The sequence below is a fragment of the Schistocerca cancellata genome, chromosome 3 (genome assembly GCF_023864275.1).
Source record: "Schistocerca cancellata isolate TAMUIC-IGC-003103 chromosome 3, iqSchCanc2.1, whole genome shotgun sequence".
NCBI lineage: Eukaryota > Metazoa > Arthropoda > Insecta > Orthoptera > Acrididae > Schistocerca > Schistocerca cancellata.
The window spans coordinates 565,744,804-565,767,034 of NC_064628.1; the positions used below are offsets into that span (position 1 = coordinate 565,744,804).

General features: G+C 40.7%; 1 protein-coding gene across 1 annotated transcript in view; it reads left to right on the forward strand.

Annotated features, from left to right (window-relative positions):
• Window positions 1–7: 7 nt before the first annotated feature.
• The window catches only part of LOC126176431 (serine/threonine-protein phosphatase 6 regulatory ankyrin repeat subunit B-like), a 42,264-nt gene continuing 20,040 nt past the window's right edge, over window positions 8–22,231 (forward strand). The window contains exon 1 of the mRNA XM_049923588.1: window positions 8–121. Coding sequence (XP_049779545.1) covers window positions 8–121 — 114 coding nt within the window. The remainder of the gene's footprint in view (window positions 122–22,231) is intronic.

Sequence of the window (22,231 nt, forward strand, 5' to 3'; positions counted from 1 at the left end):
AGCGGCCATGGGGCAGCTGGAGTGCGCCGCTCTGCTGGTGGACGCCGGGGCAAGCCTTGAGGCAAGGAACAACCAAGGCGCGACGCCACTGCTCATGGCAGCCACTCAAGGAAGGGACACGGTAAGCCCGAAGAATTAAGTAGCACACAAAAGTGATCTTCATACACGTTCATCAAGAAACGAAAATGACTCACCTAATGCCTATTATATACTAGGAGGCAAATGGTGATCACACTGAAATTTGTAGGACTTTATATTGGAGCTGCTTTTTTCAAGGCTACTCATCCTATTAGACAGCTGGTTGGCGTGAAAGATATTTTTGCAATTAAGGGATATCTTTATAATTAATCTGAATATGGGGAGTAAAGTGTGGTCTCCTTACAAATGTCGCGCAAACGGAATTCAGTAGGATGTGCCGTACATCAATGCTGGGTGAAGCATGGAGTACACAAAAATTCTGGCAAAACAACACTTATTATGTTGGTAAATTTAATTGCACACATGAACGTTTGTAGTGAGTAATATGATGGTTGCTGTTGCCAGCAATCCATTACGTCGCATAATTAACCCTCGTACTTTGGAGTCCCCAGCAAGGTCTGTGATCTATGGAAGAGGATGATTTAATCATAAACACTTACATTCACACGCACTTGAGAGACTAACACGAAAGAAAAGAGCTAAATACCTTGACCGCAGCACACATGGGTAGCAAGAGGGACTGTTCCATTGATTTGAAGGTGCAGGAAAACAGAACCAAATTTCTGTTATAGTGAATTGCTGTAAAAATGAAGCATAAATAAGGGTCCCAAGTAATTCAAATATTCTATAGCGGAAGATTACTGTGGCCTTGGCACTATAGACTCCCTCATTATATCATGACCACGTGGTCATGACAAACAAAAGCGTGCACAAATAAAGTTATCAAGTGAGACGAATTGCACAAAATTCAGTCATACAACCATGGAAATCATAGGCAATATACACTCCTGGAAATTGAAATAAGAACACCGTGAATTCATTGTCCCAGGAAGGGGGAAACTTTATTGACACATTCCTGGGGTCAGATACATCACATGATCACACTGACAGAACCACAGGCACATAGACACAGGCAACAGAGCATGCACAATGTCGGCACTAGTACAGTGTATATCCACCTTTCGCAGCAATGCAGGCTGCTATTCTCCCTTGGAGACGATCGTAGAGATGCTGGATGTAGTCCTGTGGAACGGCTTGCCACGCCATTTCCACCTGGCGCCTCAGTTGGACCAGCGTTCGTGCTGGACGTGCAGACCGCGTGAGACGACGCTTCATCCAGTCCCAAACATGCTCAATGGAGGACAGATCCGGAGATCTTGCTGGCCAGGGTAGTTGACTTACACCTTCTAGAGCACGTTGGGTGGCACGGGATACATGCGGACGTGCATTGTCCTGTTGGAACAGCAAGTTCCCTTGCCGGTCTAGGAATGGTAGAACGATGGGTTCGATGACGGTTTGGATGTACCGTGCACTATTCAGTGTCCCCTCGACGATCACCAGTGGTGTACGGCCAGTGTAGGAGATCGCTCCCCACACCGTGATGCCGGGTGTTGGCCCTGTGTGCCTCGGTCGTATGCAGTCCTGACTGTGGCGCTCACCTGCACGGCGCCAAACACGCATACGACCATCATTGGCACCAAGGCAGAAGCGATTCTCATCGCTGAAGACGACACGTCTCCATTCGTCCCTCCATTCACGCCTGTCGCGACACCACTGGAGGCGGGCTGCACGATGTTGGGGCGTGAGCGGAAGACGGCCTAACGGTGTGCGGGACCGTAGCCCAGCTTCATGGAGACGGTTGCGAATGGTCCTCGCCGATACCCCAGGAGCAACAGTGTCCCTAATTTGCTGGGAAGTGGCGGTGCGGTCCCCTACGGCACTGCGTAGGATCCTACGGTCTTGGCGTGCATCCGTGCGTCGCTGCGGTCCGGTCGCAGGTCGACGGGCATGTGCACCTTCCGCCGACCACTGGCGACAACATCGATGTACTGTGGAGACCTCACGCCCCACGTGTTGAGCAATTCGGCGGTACGTCCACCCGGCCTCCCGCATGCCCACTATACGCCCTCGCTCAAAGTCCGTCAACTGCACATACGGTTCACGTCCACGCTGTCGCGGCATGCTACCAGTGTTAAAGACTGCTATGGAGCTCCGTATGCTACGGCAAACTGGCTGACACTGACGGCGGCGGTGCACAAATGCTGCGCAGCTAGCGCCATTCGACGGCCAACACCGTGGTTCCTGGTGTGTCCGCTGTGCCGTGCGTGTGATCATTGCTTGTGCAGCCCTCTCGCAGTGTCCGGAGCAAGTATGGTGGGTCTGACACACCGGTGTCAATGTGTTCTTTTTTCCATTTCCAGAAGTGTACATGTTCTCGCGAAAGGGATACTAAACAAAATGAACTGAATCACAATAAGCTCAACACGGCTCCAAGTGTTTGATTGACAGTTGGACAGAACAATAGCCCACATCGTCCTTGGATTTTAACGCATTTAACACTCTCAAATTAGCAAGTAAAATTTGTCACACACGATAATAAACTATGAGCGATGAAATGAATCATCTACTTTGACTAACTTTGAAAAACCTACATTAAACACAACATTAACTTCTCATCAAAAAGACACACTTACAGCCAGTAGGTCTCACCCATCTCGCGTCACTCTGAACGCACCGCAAGCATTCGCTCTCCAACCAGATCCGTTCCCTGTGCCTACGGAAGTGGCCAGAGGAAACCTTATTGTGGTGCCAAACAACACAAAAGGTTCGTCCAAAGCAAAGAGAAACCTCTTTGCTACTTGGTACTTGTTTCCTACAGTTGCTTGTTCTGACACAGTATCAGACTACTACAATCCCACAGATCTACTCACTGAAATCTGTGCATACTATCTTTCATACAGTCAATTGATCGGACAAGAAGAGGAAAGGAAAGATACATTGAAGTACGGCACTTAAATGTATCAGACATGTGGGTGGGGCTCCGACAAGCACCAGCAACCTAATGAAATATTAAAACGAAATATGGATAGTATGCTCTGTCAACCAAAAACACACTCAGTTCCTCAGTTCTTTCCCTTTTCTTCTTTACATCTAGGGCAATGGAGCATTTGCACCACCAATTGAGGTCCCAGAGACAAACAAATGAAGCTGTGTAGTATGAGAAAATCATGAAGAGGCTCATGCAGAGACCCAACATAAAAGGCTGTGCAGTGTTTTGCAGCAGAGTTAGTATGTGACATGGCCATTTTCACAGGTGGCACGGCCTCTATTTGGGTAGGATAAGCCTGGATAGGAGGTACTGAGTGAGTTGACTTGGTAGGCCTCACGCTCTGTGGTAAGCGGTTATGAGTGGGGGTGGCCTAGTTCTGGACTAGGATGTTATATATATTGGGTGGACATTGGAATACCACTTTAGGAGGGCTGGGATGGGTCTTGGATAGGGTGCCCCTCAGGGCAATATGAGAGGTAATCAAAGCCCTGGTGAAGGACATGGTTCATTTGTCTCGGACCAGGGTGATATTTGGTGAAGAGGGGTGCTGCCTTGTTATCTGATTCTTGGAGATGATGGGAGGAGTGGGGTATGTGAAGATACAGAATGGGAAACCTGTTTGTGGACTACGTTTTCGGATGAGGGGTGTATTTAGTGTCTGTGAACGCCCTTGTGATGCCTTCTGCGTACTAGGGAAGGGAGTTCTCGTCACTGCAGGCCTGTCATCCATAGGTGGCTGTACTGTACGGGTGGGATTTTTTGGTGCGAGAGAGATGGCAGCCCTTGAAATACATGTTGTACCATTTTGCTGGTCAATTGTATTATCATATATACGTAGCTGGTAACTATCTGCATGTCTGTTATTGTGTCACGAAGTTTTTTGAACTGACTTCATCACAATAATTGATTGAAAATTTCTGTCTCATACACAGACGTCTGCATGACCACAGAATCTCAACACTTTACTTTATTAGTCAAATTTTATTTGCACCCACTCGATTGTATTGCTATTGGCGGATGTTAGCTTTGCAGTGATGTCAGCAGTAATTCTGATACCTCTCTTCACTGTGTGAGTGTTGGACTGCTATAGGCAGATGAGCGCTGCATAGTGGTGTTAGCGGTACCTCCCGTAGTTGAAGTCTCTGCGTACTGGAAGCGTCTCTGCATACCAATTAGTTGAACTACAACTGTGTTTCCTATTGGCAACTTGTGCTCAGTTGTTCGAAATACACGCTGTGTTGCACCGTAGTGTTGTCAGTTTATGATTTGATTGTGCATACTATTAGTGGGGTAGCACTAGCTCTTTTGTACCGTACTGGGTTACTTCTTATTAGTCTCTTCTTTTAACGACTCAGATTAGTGTCGAAAGGTCTCAGTTCTGCTTTTATGTTCCACTTCTTTTAATAAATCATTGTGATATGTTACCATTTCGTTACAGTCTGTTTGCTTATTCTCTCAGAAAAGATTTCGTTTATTACGTTGCTAAACAAAATCTCCTCTCGATTTAACTTCCAAGTGAATTGTAAGTATCACATAAACTGTATAATTCTTGTAAATAGTCTTTAGGGGTTTGCCGACGGATCACGTTGTGCAAATTTCACAATATTTCCTGGGAGCAACTGTCTCACATTTTCAGGTGGTTCAACCTTGCTGGTATCTAGGTGCGCCTGACGCGATTCGCACGTCGACGCTGCGTTTCTAGAACATGCGCGCGAAGAGTGCGTAGGCGCGGAAACTGCACATGCGCAAATATTTGCAGGTGGATAATGCCAAACTCAAAGTCTCTCTGCCGAAACTCAAAGAGCGGCTCTCCTGCGCGTGCGCTGAACGCTGCGTTTACTAAAGTTACGTTGTGCAAGACGCGACAGTTGGCTGCGACTGCGACGCTGCCCCCTCCTCTTTTCCCACCATGGCAGACGGCGACACGGCCGCAATACGACAGGAGTCGTCGCTGTTTCCCAAGCTCCGGTCGGCGGCGGCGGATTCAAATACATAAGAAAAATAAGAATTCCGATTTTCTTGCTGTAAAATATACTGTATGTAAATGCAACAAAGTTACATCGGCTCCCAGAGTTAGTTTTCCGATACAGATTCTCCTTTTACTTTAAAAAATTGAAAATTATTTCTTCCGGTTTTGCGTGTGTTTTTCGCTGTATATTACTTCTCTATCAATTGTGAGGAAAGTAAAAGGCACAAAACATTGATGTTTGCGTATCTTACAGTTTCACATCGCAGCTTGATAATGAGGTGTCTATTTTTCCGATATTCGTCACAGTTATTCCGATACTTAATTTACAAGTAACCTACTGCATAAAATTTGAATTGTGTATAGTGAAAAATGTGGTGGCTGGCTACTTTACATCGTTGCCGATGAAAAGAAGCTAACATATCGAAATTATTTTTAAAGTTGAGATCAGAATGATATCGATCTCCGTTTCCGAGATTTGGGCTCATATATCTCCGGGAGCGTCGCGACTAGGCGCCAGTTCTGTCGACGCGCAACGAGAATCGTGTGGTCATCACACGATAGAGAATGCATTTGTTTTGTTTCGCTGACACATTTGGATCTAATGAAACCATTTTATGTCATATATTTCTCCGGTATGAGTTACTAATATTTCTCCATATGCTCTTGACAATTTCATTTAAAATGCCACGAAATGTAGGTTTCTTAAAGCCAAGTGATCAAGCAGAACCCATTTTCTTGGTTTTGCTGAGGCATCTGAACCTGTTCCAAGCTTTCTTTTTCGTTTATTTCTCTTATACGAGTCCAGAATATTCCTCCATCTGTTTTTGCACATTTCACCTAAAATTTCAATGAAAGATAAGTTTATTAACAATAAGCGCATGCTAGCGTCATTACATTGTTTCAAGTTCTTGGCAACAAGATAGGGTTACACCTTAAACATCTCTAGAATTTTCATTCTGAACGTCTACAGTATACAGTATACAGTATAGTATGGAAGAAATAATGTCTGTGCTTGTTCACAAAATTTCCCCAAATTATACTTGTCAGTTTCTCCCATGCAGAAACTTTTGGAAGGCAACTTTCATAGCCGACTGACTCTTTATTCCCATCCAAATGAACTTTCACATTCTTATATTCTGACAGCATACATCGTTATGGATGACATGAACATTTAATCTTGCCAAGCTGCACTCAAAAGATGACTCCAGGATTTACAAAAGACGAATTTCAATTGTGAACTGTGTCAGAAGGGCCTTGTAAAACAGTAGTGCACTTTTGGCACAAGTTTTTTGAGCAACATCTTCTACCAATGAATTGAAGTGAATGTGACAAATTATTTATTGCAGCATACTGTTTGCGCAATCTGTTGAGAAACGCCTTCCTCAAAAACGAACATCTGTTGATTACAGAAAGCTGTACAACAATCTGGTGGTGGTTTTTCACAACTAGAAGGTATCATCAAGACACCAATCTACCGTTTACTTTCAAAGTGAAGGTATTGTAAAATGTAACTTTCTCGTTGTACTTTAGATTGTTTATTTTATAATGTACTTGCCTTTTCAATTTTTATCGTCACAGAAAAGAGTAATGCGAAAATTGACCTTCAAGTTCATTTTCATCATTCTAATTCTATATCTGTATGGATTATACTGATTTTCATAACAGGCCTGAAAAATTTGCATTAATGGGAAAATATTATATATTTCACTCACCTGCCAGTTTCAATTGTGCACCAATTTCTTCCCAAATTCTGTCTCTGAACATAGTGTCTCTATATTTAGGGTTCTTCAAATCGTAAAGGCAAGGATGTTGCGAGACCAGCTCACAGAGCATCACATCCTGTGAGTGGCTCATTTCAGTTTTCCTTGACTGGCTCGACATCTCGACTGCTCACTGGTGCAGTGCTGCGGCAGCTGCCGCAACAGTCGCGCGTCGCATCCCAAACTCGAACTGCGCATGCGCCAGCAAGCAACTTCTGACGTCACGTAGCGACCCGTCGCAGTCGCTAGTGTGCGTCGCGTCTTGGACAACGTACCTTAACAGTGCGGCCAGACGTTACTCATCAAAGATCGTACTAGACAATGTTATGATTTTCACGTCGTGATTCAATAGCAGCCAATGCAGGCTTCCAGGCTGTGCTCAGTTGAAACCCCGCATCCCTGCTGATGAGATTATCTGCTGTACCAATATGTATTGCTTCCTTAATGACGCACACCCAGAAAGATGATGCCGGGGATAAAACTTCCGTCTTTTCATAAATCATGCAATGTCCTGTATTCAGACAGTGTTCCGCAATTGCCGAATTTTCCGGTTGACGAAGGCGTGTATGACGCTGATGTTCATCGTAGCGTTCTTGTACCGTGCGACACGTCTGGCCTATATAAATATATGCTGCCCCACGCTGACAAGGAATCGTGTACACACCACATTTCCTCAGGCTAAATTCGTCCTTAACCTGAAACATCCCCTTAGAGGGATTTATACGTACGAAACGTCCACTTTGAACAACTTGTACAAGACTGTGCTTAAACTGACACACAGTATTATTTAGCGCAACGCAATCTGACTTTCAATAACCCCTACAAAACAATGGCCCTGACTAACTTTAAACTATACCTTTTACAAATCACTTACCTCACAAAAATCTTCGCTACTCAAGCTACTGCAAAACAGCGAGCGCCACTACTGCCAGCTAAATAAAAGATTCAAACTACTGAAGGCACTAACTACTGATAGGGATAGTTAGCAAATGAAAGATATTAATAGAGAACAAACACTGTATTTACCTTAATAGTCATCAATAGTCATAATATATACAGCAGCTCATGACATCAATTTTTACAAATTTCAAACTCCGCCATCTCTGTCCTCACATCCGCCACTGCTGGCGGCTCCCCTCCAACTGCCCAGCGCTATGCGCTGTTCGCATCCAGCTATAGCAGTTCATGACAACAATGGCAGACAACAATTCAAACTAGCCACATACTGCACACAGCACAGCCAGTGATTTTCATACAGAGTGCTATGTAACGTTGCCAATAAAAAACATAAACAGCAAACTTACATAAAGAAAACATAAACAGCCTACTTACATAGCCCCCATGCTCCCCACAAAAAATTTTACATAATATTTTTGGGCAGTGGCCAATACATATTTGTTAAATTTTTTTTCACAATTACAATAACAAAGAAATCAAATGCACACACTTATTTATACAATGTTGGTCAAAAGCTAAAATTTTCTCACCGTCCATAAAGACAGTCCAGATTGTTCATCATAATAGTAATTACAGTTTTTGTTTTTCACAAAGTCTCATTAGTAAAAGAAATTGCACATAGAAGTAGTGAATTTCCATGCAGTCTTGAAGAAGTAGTGTTGTCCTTCCAACGTTAAGACAGTGCTGACTCTTGAAATGCTGACAGGTAATGGGCCACAACAGAGCAAACCCACAGCAGAGTCATTCGACGTTTGGAAGAAGATTGTTAGGTAGGTCATCACAGAGTAGACCCACTGTAGTCCTGGTAGAGAGTATTGGTGGGCCACCAGAGGTGCAGACCCACTGCAGTCCTCGTAGAAATAATGGTACTGGTGAGTCAGCAAAGGTGTAGACCCACTGTAGTCCTGTTAGAGATGGCCAGCAGCCATCTGGTGCGACAGTGCAGGTGCACAATCACCATTGAAGAGTCTTGCGTATAATAGAGCAAGTCCATGAACCACCACTTGTGCACTCACAAAGTTTTTTGGAATTGTCCTTAGAACCAGCAATGCTGTTATCCAGTCCCTTGCTGAATTATTAACACACGTGCAAACACTATCAGTCCCTACTTCTCACATATTGTCCATATACTATGACCAACAGAAATGTGTGCAGTGAAATGTAACATACAAGTTACTTAATGTGATAAACTGGTGTCAATTACAATTATATAACATAAGAATACAATTACAAAGATACAAAATACATCATTAAAAACATAACAATACAGATAATATTTGTAGTAATAGGGGCTTTACAAAAGAATAGAAATAAACATATACATCAGTGTTACAGGAATGATGACATGAGTACAAAAATAAAAGATCAGAATCACTTTCGAAACATCAATTTCACACATGAGCATTAAAACAAAACAGAATAAATAATGTCTAAGCATCATTACAAAGAAAATAACAGAGTATTAGAAAAATTCTACAACATAGCTCTCATCAGCTAAACACATAAAGACAGAAAAAAAACACAAATACACAAGGGTACACAAACACATAGTGGGATAACACCAAAAGGAAAGGACAACACACAATTACATATTGGGAAAAAGCAGCAAAGAGGAAAGGACAGCGTTTGTTTTCAGTGTAACATTTGGTACTGCAGTCCACCCCACAACTTCATTCGATAGATCTTTCGTCTTATTTCAACATTTGTTTCCACCAAAAAAAATCCTATCCAAGCATGCTTTCTGTATTCTGTTCACATCCTCTTTCAAAAAATAGATTTTCTCCACTGTGCACTACTTTTTTTGGCCAAACTATTTTCTTATAGCTTCTTAATGCATTTCTTCCAATTCATCATAGTTAGTTTCTTATATGGTCTACCCCCTCTTAAGCTAACTTAAATCTACTGAGCTCAGATATATATACCAAGGGACGAGGCAATGCAGCATCACAACAAATCAACACAAACAGAAATGACAAAAAATGCAAATTGGCAAAGCTAGCAGCATAAATTAGCAAAGCAAGTGCAATATTACAACTAATATAAGGCACTGTGCAGGAAACAAGAAAAACTAGCTTAGAAGAGTAACACAAAGTCAAATTCAGTAACACTATGCACGGCAAACAGCAGCAACTTATACCTAAACATGACATAGCTCAAGCAGAAAAAATATTACAGTAAAAACAACAATGCAGACAAGGGAAATGCATATTCACATCTTAATGTCTATGTAATTAAAGTGGTGCACCATAACAATTTATTGTAAAAAAAAATATTACCATATACCTGAAAAGAAAATTAAGTGTTACTGTTACGAGTTACTTCTTATTGTTCTTTCCTTTCCAAGTGCTCCTTTTTTAAAGAATGTGGATTACAAAATTATCATTTAATAGATCTGTTGACAGAAAGAGTTCACATTAGCAAATGCATCTCATTTTATCAAAGCAATGCTGTAACACAGCTGGAAACCAGATATCAAATGAAATAAGCAACTACGAAAAGCAAAGCATAAAAATATCATTCAATAGTCATGTGGCATTTCGTTTCATAAGTTAATGGCTCTCAACTCTCGTAGAAAGACACTTGTCATAATCAGGTGTGCAGATGTAAAAATATTTCTTGTCATTTCGTTAGGCATTTCAGTAAATATCATAAATTTTTAAGTAACGAGGGTGTCGCATTAGCGATGAAAGGCACATCCTAATGGCTTATTCTCCAGGTGTTTGACACAGCTGTGTGCCCACAACGCATTACAAAAATCATATGTTTTCAAGTAACGAGCGTGTCGCATTAGCGATGCCCTCTACAAAGAAATGTCATTAACAGAGGTATAGGCCTCTCTTTGTCCTTCTCTTCCACCTGTGCCTCTGGCACACCCTAATGGCTTTCTTTTCTACCTGAGCGTCTGAAAAGGCTTGTTCTCCAGGTGTCTCACACACCTGGGTGCCCACGTCACATTATGTGCAGGTGGTCACTTAACTTTCTTACGGAAATATTTACGACAGTAGTTTCCGCTACAGTGACAGTCTCATATAAAAACATTTCACAGGTCAAGAATTTTATTGACATAAACATACCTCAACAGCATAATACACATCGTCGTCGTAAAAATAACATCATAACACCTCAGTCAAATGTCAAAAACGTCGTAGCTTCCTCCAATGATTTCAAAACCTAAAGAAAATTCTCTGCTCATTTCAGTAGTGTCATCTACCTCAAACGTACTTTAAAAATCATGATCTCATACCAAATACATCATTCAAAACTCTCATAGTATCACAATGGTTCCAAAAAAATATGAACAGTGCAAAAAGTACAGACAAAATACAATTTCTTAAGTGTGAAGTAATCCAACTCTGTAATTGCGTAAACATGTGTCACTGACGTAGTAAAAAGATGTTTGTTTCTCTGTTAAATGATCAGATAGCTGTGTAATTTATGTGTTAGAGAAATATGGTACCGATGTGTTAAGTTGTATAAGCAAATACCATATTAGCTAGGGCTCCTTGTGCTTGCCAAACACATGGTACACAAAGTAGGCGTGTACCCCCTGAGGTTTATTGTAATTGTATCCTCAGGTATTACAGCTTACAGCAATGAAATGAAATGTGTCACGAAAAACTTTCTTTGTAATTCAAAAATCTCTAAAAGTAAATGTCTTAAGTACAAAATTAATCACTCAAATACGTGTCCAGTAGCGCTAAATGTGCGTCTTGCTCTAAGATAATCTCTGGGAAGTGTCGTAGTTATTGTCCTCCGAAAGCTAAGTTCTGCAGAAGTCAATGTACTTACCTCATGATACACAAAAGTGAAATGCTTTGCGTATAGATATCATACTTATTACGCTTATTGCCGTGATGAGGAAAGTACTGTGCTGTAACGTTTTGTTGTCCTACGGAAAAGGCTGTCTCCTTGTAGCAATAGCACAAAAGTCACCACTAAAACATGTTTTACTTTACAGAAGAATTCAGAAAAACTGTGCAGATATCAAACAGATACACCGCAAAAGCAACATTGTAAATTGTCACTCATTAGTAACGTCGTGATATAATCGTGTAGCTGTCACACAAACCAACCGCTGTGTCATCTGGCATTTCACAGAAAGCACCTCAAATCCAGAATCCACTCGTAAGCAAACCAAAATGTTGCATGTTAACAGTTTCTTAAGTCTGACAAATTGTACAAGTAGCGTGAAGTGAAAATTGCAAAGACTAAGTTAAAAAGCAAATTATCTGTCAATAAATGGTTTGACATGAGAAATGTGGTGTAAACCTTTACTCTTCCTAGTACGCAGAGTTTCAACTTCAATGCAATTATCATGTGGTATACGTCGGATTCTGTAAGGTCCATTGTAAACTAGAAAGAATTTGTGACTCAAGTGTTTCTTCTTATGTGACAATGAATGAGCTTTAATGAGAACTTTCTGACCAATATATAATTTCTTTGCATTTGCTTTACCGTGTAGTTTTCTCCTTTTCTCTGCTGCAGATTTTATATTTTTAAGAGCCAAATCAATTATGTCTTTGTGTCGAAGTTTACGTGTATTCGGGAAAGGTACAAGCTCTCTGATTCTGTTCGGAGGTTCTACATTCTTCAGTACAAGAGTAGGTGGTAAAGCAGTGGAATCATGAGGCATTTCATTCAGCACATTTTGAAATAAGTGTAAATATCTGTCCCAATGCTGATGCTTTCTGTGACAATAAAGTCTGCAAAGCTTATTGATTTCTTTCATAATCCGTTCAGACGGGTTACAATGTGGTGAATACAATGAAATAAAAACAGGTTTGATTTTATGATTCCGAAGCATGCGTGACCAAACAGCAGATCTGAATTGCGGTCCGTTATCTGAAATGACTTTACTAACGTGTCCAACTTCACGTAAGAAATTTTTAACAAAGGCGTTGGATACAGACCGTCCAGTGGCTTTACGTAACGGAGTGAAAGAAACAAATTTTGAAGTAAGTTCAACAGCGACTAGAACGTATGCAAATCCATTAGATGTTCTGACAAGCGGTCCCAAGAGATCAACAGCAGCAAATTCTTTTAATTTAGAAGGAATGATAGGAAACAGCGGAGCACGATGTGAGATAGTAGACGGTTTCGCCTTTTGACAAAGTTTACAAATAGACAAGACTCTTCGAATTCGCTTTTCCATATTGTTAAAATAACAAGTCGTTCGAAGAATATGAAAACATTTTCGTGGGCCAAAATGTGCATAGCTGAAATGAATGTACCAAATGAGCTTATTAACAAAATCGTCTGGAATGCAAAGTACCCATAGCTTGTCATCAACAGTGCAGCGTTTGAAGAGTATGTTGTTTCTAACCAGGTAATAATGCCGAATCTGAGTGTGTGTCTTTTCATGCCATTTACTTTTGATATCTTTCCAAATCGGATCTTTATCTTGTTCATGAGCAATGTCCTTTAAAAATGTGGTGATGAAGTTTTCAAAGGCGACTTTCTGAATGTAAAGAATACTGAAATTTTTCTCGAGGTTGCCTTCTGTCTTACTTTTCTCAAGCCCAGCCGGTGCGCGTGACAGTGCGTCCGCAACAATGTTCTCCTTGCCGGGAATGTAGACTATTGTGAAGCGGAATTCTTGCAGAAACAATGCCCAACGTTTTAACCTATCATGATTTAATTTTGAAGACATAAGAAATTGTAATGCACGGTGATCACTGTATACTTTTACGTGCTTACCAGAAAGAAAGAAACGGAATTTGTTAAATGCCCAAACGATAGCTAAAGCTTCTAATTCAGTAACGGAATAATTTTTTTCAGATTTTGTTAGCACTCGGCTAGCAAAAGCAATGGTTTTCTGAACAGTAATGTCATCTTCTATGGCTTCTTGAAATAAATGGGCACCAAGACCAACTTTGGAAGAATCAGTGCTAAGGCAGAAATCTTGTGACAGATCTGGATGAGCTAGTATTGGCGCGTGAAGTAACGCTTCTTTCAAAGAATTGAATTCCAACTGTGCTTGTTCGTCCCAGTTCCAAATAGTATTTTTTCCAGTGAGAGAACAAAGTTTTGGTGTAACTAGAATTTGCATATTCAGAAAACGACGGTAAAAATTTACGAGACCTAGAAAACTGCGGACTTGTCTTTTTGTGGATGGAACTGGAATGGCTCTGATTGCTTCTAACTTTTCAGGATCCGGCTGAATGCCTTCAGAAGAAATAATATGTCCTAAAAACTTCACCTTTGACCTACCGAATTCAGACTTTTCCAAGTTAACTGTAATTCCAGATTCTGCAAAAATACGTAACAAACTGTTGAGGATGCGGTTATGTTGTTCCCATGAGGCTTCTGCTATTAGAATATCGTCCACATATAAGGTGATGTGACGTTTTAAGAACTCAGGTAATATGGAATTTAACCCGCGAATGAATGCTGCTGAAGAAATGTTCAAACCAAAAGGAAGTTTCCGAAACTGATAACAAACGCCGAAACAAAGGAAAGCTGTGTATTTTCTACATTCTGGATGTAGTTCGATCTGATAAAAGCTTGATCTGAGATCAATGGAAGATAACACTTTTACACCATTAAAATTTTGAAGAAGTTCTTCCATCGTCTGCGGCCTGTCTGTTTCAGGAATAATGATAGTATTGATTTGTCTCGAATCTAAGACAAGTCTGATCGATCCATTTTTCTTCTCAACAACATGTAACGGATTGTTGTATGAGCTTACTGCAGGCTTAATAATGCCCTCGTCAAGCATAGATTGTATTTCTGTTCTAACACGGTCCCTATAATGTGCTGGAATTACGTATGGTCTTACACAAAATTTAGTATGCTCACGAACACGAAATAGGTATTGAAATCCCCTGATTGTTCCTGTTTTGTGAGTAAAAACTGTGGAATGTGCTTGTAAAATCTCAAAAAGGTCCTGCCTATCAGTGTCATTACAATTCTCAATTGTTTGAATTTTATTCTGAATTAACTCATTAATTTCAAATATGCCGTCGATATCATCCCTTTCAGTACTTGCAGAGTGATTGTTAGTGTCTAGTTCCGTAGAAAATTCCGAACTGTTATCTAACAGAAGGTAAATCCGATTAATTTCCTCATCATGGTTTGAGAGCCAGTCTTCAAATTTCAAAGCTATTGACTTACCTTCTTTCTCTAAACTTATTTCAGCATCGTGAAAGCTTAAGATTGCTTTGTATTCATTCAAAAAGTCTACTCCCAGTATAATTTCCGTCGACAATAATGGAACAATAAGAAAGTTCATAGAGAAGCTGTGGCTTTGACAAAAGAATTCTAAGTTGGTTTGTTGGCGTACATCTACACTTTTTCTAAAGATTGCACCTTGTAATTTTAATCTTACGTAACGGAAGTGTGGGGCAATCGTTCGATTTGTTGCATTTGCTAAAAGCTGTTTCACTAATTACTGAAATGGGACTGCCAGAGTCAAGTACTGCCGTAAATTTTACGTCATTTACAGTAATATGAATCACAGGATATGCAATGTTGTTATGTTTTACGTCGTGTTCCTGGAGTAAGATGTCTCTAATGTCTTCCATTTTTACGTAATTACTAGCTACGGCAGCTGCGTCGTCAGTTTCATAAGTACGTATTGTGGCTGCCAGCGGAGTGAGTCATTGCCTATTGTCTCTTTGTTGGCGCGCGTCGTTATTGGGATTTGGAGACCTAACTTCTACAAATTCATCGTGACGAGAGTGCTCTGCTCTATTTAAATCTCGCCAGTTCTGATGCAATTCAGGTCCGTCGTTACGATCATATCGTCTGTCGTCATGTCGGTAGTTTCCATAGTTTCTTTCTTGTCGGTCACATGGTGGAGAATTTCTCCTTGAATCGTAACTACGCGCTGGACCGTTGCGTCTAAAGTTATTCTGTCTCCCTTGATAATAGTTATTTTGGGTCCCATATTGTCTGTTTCTCTGATTGTCTCTGTGATAGTCATTACCGCGGAAAGGTGATCTTTCCCTGTAACTATTACTCTGCCAGTGGTTATCATATGGGTGGTGTCTGTTTTGGTCACGATTTACGTTGTAAGAATAGGTTTGTCGTGGCCATTTATTGTTTCTGTCGTCACGGAATTGTGACGGATGTGACCTGTAGTGATTGTTTTCCTGTTTTCGCATCCCGCGACTGTCTGTGTCAATTTCCAGTTCTTGTAACAGTCCCCGAAAAGCTTTAATGTCGTCTTTGCAACGTCCTGCCAAAATAATGTGTCGTAAATGTTCAGGCAGTTTGATTAAGCAAATGCGGATGAGTTCTGAGGGGCTGTATGGGTTTGATAGGTACTGATTCTTGTGCAACATGTCTTCAAAATATTTGACAAGACTGGAAAATTCAGATTGTTCAAAGTGTTTCATCATCATGATGCTATGTTTTACGCGGTCTTGTGTAGCTCGAGACCAATATGCTGAGAGGAAGGCATGGTAAAATTCTCCTTCACTGTGGCAATCGTGAATGACCGATCGCATTCTTACAGCTGGTTCATTCTCCAAGTAGCCACACATAAATTCTAATCTGTGTTCTAATGACCAGTTGGGAGGAAAACAATGAGAGAATTGATGGAGCCACGCTTGTGGATGAATGTCGTTGCCAGAATTCTTAAATGTTTTGAATTTACGTGTAGTAATGAACAGCTTATAGTCAAAATCATCATGTCGGCGAGTCACATATCGGTCATTGTTACGTCGTTTCGGTGGTTCCATCTCAAAATTCGGTGTACCTTGCCAATTTCTTTCATAATTACCGAAATGCCCTGTGCTATTATTTTGTGGCTTTTCCGTATTTCTATGTCCCTCTTCCAGTATTGGGGCGCGAGTGTCCTCTGAAATACGTAATTCTTGTATCACCTGCGTCAACTGATCTTGTACTTCCCGGATTTCTCTTTTATACTGTGTATTAATTTGATTTTGATTTTGTTTGAATTTTCTTATTTGTTCATAGTCTTCTGTGTCAGTGAAGGCTACGGGTCTTGTGTCATTCAGATCATCATCTACCTTTGTAGATAAGTTAGTGACCTGATCCGAAAGTTCAGCTACTTTCTCCGATAGTGAACACATTTCCTCAGTGTGTTTTTCTGAACCAAGTTTCAGAGTGTCCATTTGTGTTGAAATCGAATCTACTGTGTTCTTTAAGTTTTCCTGAGTTTTTGCCAGTTGCGTAACCGAATCGGTAGATGCAACTGAGTCAATTTTAGCCCACAAGGTCTCATGATTTTCATGAACAATGGTTTGCAGTTCTTTTATGGCTGCTTCGTGATTCTGTAATGCATTTTCATGCAGCGAAAAAATAGGTTGGAAATGCTCACAAATTTGTGTTTTTACGTCATTACAGACTTTTTGACATTTCGATTCGATTTTATGTAACTCAGTAGTTAAATCTTCACGCGTTTGTTCAAGCGTTTGTTCCAATGAGTCTAACTTTTGAAGCTTTTGCTGTGTTTGTCTCTGATTTTGTTCCACTGTGTCTAACTGTTGCTGTGTTCGTCTCTGATGTTGTTCCATTTTTTGCATTAATTGCAATAATAATGTATTAGTGTCTGGAATCTGTTTCTCTATGCTCTTTGGCAGTGCGTTTTCACCGGCAGCATTCACATTTTGACAAGCAGAAAATGTGTCTTGACTCATTTGAGAAACCGGTGAGGACCCAAAACCTAAGTCTACAGTATTTGCCATATTGTGTTCTGTCATTTCGGATTCCTGAGGCGAGCTGTTGCCGACCGATCGATCGATAATGCTTCCCTGTTCACTACCTGTTTCACTGCCTACGCCATTGTTTGACGCCCGCTCCATTTCCCTATGCACAGTTACCAAATTACTACTTTGAATATTAGTTAATTCATTACATGGTGGCGCTAACAAATTGCTTTCGTCTTCACTGTCGTTTCTTAGTTTACTTTGGAGCCGAGTGTTACGTTTTTCACACGCCATTATTGAGACAATATTTCACACGATAACACACAAAAACACAATTTGAAGAGCAAAATAAGAGAACACATTAACATAGCACTGAAAATAATATCTAGTTAATTGCAGCTGCGAAATACTTGGCGCAAAGCTACATGCATGCCACAACTGTTTTACTGTACAACAATGAAAGACTGCAACTACAAAGGAGATTCTCTCTACAATTACGCACTATCAATAAACAAAAGCTACACTAAATACACAAACTACAAGAAAAAATCAGAAGATTTCAGTGAGGTATCCTGGCAGGGTCGCCATATGAAACATCCCCTTAGAGGGATTTATACGTACGAAACGTCCACTTTGAACAACTTGTACAAGACTGTGCTTAAACTGACACACAGTATTATTTAGCGCAACGCAATCTGACTTTCAATAACCCCTACAAAACAATGGCCCTGACTAACTTTAAACTATACCTTTTACAAATCACTTACCTCACAAAAATCTTCGCTACTCAAGCTACTGCAAAACAGCGAGCGCCACTACTGCCAGCTAAATAAAAGATTCAAACTACTGAAGGCACTAACTACTGATAGGGATAGTTAGCAAATGAAAGATATTAATAGAGAACAAACACTGTATTTACCTTAATAGTCATCAATAGTCATAATATATACAGCAGCTCATGACATCAATTTTTACAAATTTCAAACTCCGCCATCTCTGTCCTCACATCCGCCACTGCTGGCGGCTCCCCTCCAACTGCCCAGCGCTATGCGCTGTTCGCATCCAGCTATAGCAGTTCATGACAACAATGGCAGACAACAATTCAAACTAGCCACATACTGCACACAGCACAGCCAGTGATTTTCATACAGAGTGCTATGTAACGTTGCCAATAAAAAACATAAACAGCAAACTTACATAAAGAAAACATAAACAGCCTACTTACAAACCGAACCCAACATGTTTCCCCAGTTTTGCAGGTGACTGAAAAACACTCTTAAATCTCTATTGTCCTAGGACTGTACTCTTCCGATTGTTGGCGACATGGCACCAAAATACGGCAAAAAGGCCAAAATGGCGGGTGTCTTCGTTTCTTCATTCTGTTCCATAGAGTGAACTCCCGGGCCTGAATGCATTACATACCTGTCTCTCAGAATAACCATTTTGTCGGAAGACTGTCTTCAAATATTGTATATCACTCTATAGGCTTTCAGGACAAGATGCTGCAAGTGCTCTATGAACTAACGTACGTAATGCACTACCGCACTGTGCATGATGGTGGCAGCTTGTGACCTGCAGATATAGATCTGTATGCATTGGCTTGCGATAGACGCTGTGTCCCAAAGTTCCCCCTGGTTTCCTTTGTACCAAAACTTCAAGAAAATGTAAAGTACCATATTTCTCCACTTCCACTGTGAAGTTTATAATCGGATGGAGATATTTCAGATGCTGAAGGAATGTGGGTAAAGTATCAAGTGCATGTGGCCACACCACAAGTGTGTCATCCACATACACAGAAAACAAGGGGGTTTGAGAGTGGCTGACTCTAATGCCTTTTCTTCAAAGTCCTCCATAAAATAATTAGCAATCACAGGAGGGAGGGCTTACCATGGGGACACCGTCCACGTGTTCAAAATATTGGTCATGAATTAAGAAGTATGTTGAAGTAAGCACATGTTTAAATAATGCTACTATGTCCTCTTCAAACCTGTTGCTAATGAACTCCAAATAAACCTGGAAGGACACTTTTGTAAATAAATACACAACATCGAAACTTATTAAGTGATCCGACGATTACGATTTAAGAGTTTTCAGGCGATCTATGAAATCTTTAGAGTTTCAAATATGATGGTCGCACTTGCCTACGAGAGGTCCCAATAGTCATGTCAGATATTTGGCAACGAAATAAATAGGTGCTCCTATGTTACTTACAATGGGACGGAGAGGCACCCCATTCTTCTGGATCTTGGGTAGGCCATAGAATCTAGGAGGCACTGCAGCCTGTTGACGCAAACCCTTAGCGACTTGCGCTGGAATCGATCTCTTCCTGATTAGTTCCAAAGTCTTTCTCTGGGACCTACCCGTCGAATCATTTTTTAATTTACTGTATGCAGGGTCGTCGAGCAGTTTGTATATCTTGCTGTTATTTCTGTGCGTGAGAGAAGCCCGTCTTCTCTCAATTCTCGTAGAGCATTCCTTTCAGCTGAGGTGATGTTAAAGTTGGACCTCTTAGGTGAAGCTTAAGTTGCGGCATGTGTCACGCCTAATATCTTCGGCAGCATCCTTAGGACGTTTCGAAAAAGCCTGCTCTATTCCACTAATCATATCTCGGATGGGAATGGTCCCTGGAGTAGTTGCAAAATTCCGACTCTCCTCTAGTACCGAAACTTTTGCGTCTTCCAAAGTCTTCTGCGTGAGATTAAACATGCTACGTCTTCCTGGCATGTCTTCTTGCGTTCAGTCTTCGAATCGGCGTGTTTAGTCATTTGACGAACCTTAGTTTGTCGTTCAGTCCGGTCAGCCAGTTCCAAAGTGGCGCTGTCTACCCAGTTCCAGGATACCGCTGAAAGATTCTCTGTAATATCTGGATGGAGTGATAGTAATTGTCTGGACACTAAGGACAGTTTATACAATTTTTGAACTCAGCGACATCAGTAGTCATTACACATCGTGAGAGAGCTGAATGGGGCGCTCTGCAGAACTCACTGACTTCGAGCAGTGTTCAGGTTGTAACGCTGGAAATGCATATCCTCCTATTTCTTTCCATCTATTGTACTATAAATATTTTTCCTTATTTTGTTACCTGAAGATATGACATTTCTGTGTCTTTATATATTGTAATTGGTTTACTATTTGTATATATATATATATATATATATATATATATATATATATATATATATATATATATTTATGTCGATGTATAGTTGGTTTGTTTCGTAAATATTATTTGTATTTTTACACTGGGTCTGGCCTAGGGAAAACTATGCTATCGAACGATTACATCGGTAGGTCGTGTGGAGAACCAAAGTGTTTAGGATCTTTGGTAGTGTTAACTCTGCCGCATGGAGCGCGGGCAGAGCAGGGTCTGGCTGGAGTAGGGCGGTGGAGCAGGTGTGTTGTGTGACGCTCCCGCGAGTTGCCGCGCTTTCGGGGTTTGGCAGCATGTGATTGCGCTCGACTTGCTGTGATAGTTTCCGACACGGTGTCGCGGGCGGGAAGCATTAGCTGGCGCACATCAAGAGCCCGTTTCGCCTGGTGACCGTGTCGAGAAGAAGGCGTGCCAACATCCAGCTTCTGCAACAGCGTTGGCCGACAATGACTGACTGTCGCCACCTCCTCGATCGACGACTTCAAACCTTCAGTCAACCATCAAGGAAGACTGAAAGCACGTAACGTTTTAGAACTGTATGGCAGACCTCAGCTTTTAAAATTGTTCCATTTGCCTCACAAAATTACAGCAACTTAGCATAAACCTTTGTTGCTCATTGTCCCAATTGCATTACCAAGCAGGGTCCCTTCATTTCCGGAATGAACCCGAGTGTCGTTGATATTCAAAGTAATATTAAAGTAATATCATTCCATTTCACTGCTTTAATTTCAAAGTTCAGTTAAAGTATTCATAGCTGGCTACAATATTTAGATTACGCAAGCACAAATTCAGAGTGCGAGTTTTGTTACCATATTTTAGCTTACCAGTGACTGCAGCTCAGCTTGGTACGTACTAAATTTTACTATTGTTAATTGTTCAGAATCATTTAATTCAAGTTCAAAGTTAAATCTCTTATTTCTAAATTGCGTAGATTGAAGTAGCTTTTGAAATGATTGTTGAGGTAGCCCAAGACTAACCGTATTTCATTGGATTTCGTAGTGCTTCAGAAACAAAGTTCACTATTAATTTCAGTCACTAAATTAACTCTCAATTTTACACTTTTATTAATTCTTTTGCTAAATTAAGGCAGAGGGTAGCGAAATTTATTACTTCTGACAAACATTCAGTTTTCACACAACAGGTCTCAGCCTTCAGTTGCCACGCTTTTAGCGCTAATTATATACGCATTCAGTTATTATAGTAGTTGTCCATAGGACTGGCGACCGTAATTATCCCCAAATCTCAAATACCTAATTAACGCCCATTAATTGTTAACGTAAAGACCGCACATTTACTTTCGTTATTAACTTTACCCCTTTTCAAAATTAATTTCCACCAATTTCATTCGCATTTTTCCTTTCATTTAGATGTAACACTTTCCTCCCTCTTTACTGACAGATTAACTTCGGTGACGATTGCTTTTCCCAAATTTCCATTAGGTGCATGCGGTTAAATTTTTACTGTCATTAAGATCGATAAGTGAGGGGGAGGTTACAAGGTGACTGGGTGTCACTTGTGTCATACCTCTGTTTCCGAGATTTCCACACTCCTAAACATCCCTATTTATTTATTTATTTATCTATTTATTGTTCTGTGGGACCAAATTAAGGAGAAATCTCCATGGTCCTGGAACGAGTCAATACATGAAATTATAACACGATATTAGAAACAGATAAAATGAAATATAAAAAAACATATTCAGGTGACAAGTCGTAAGTTTAAATAAAGAAAATCAAGAATGTAACACTGGAA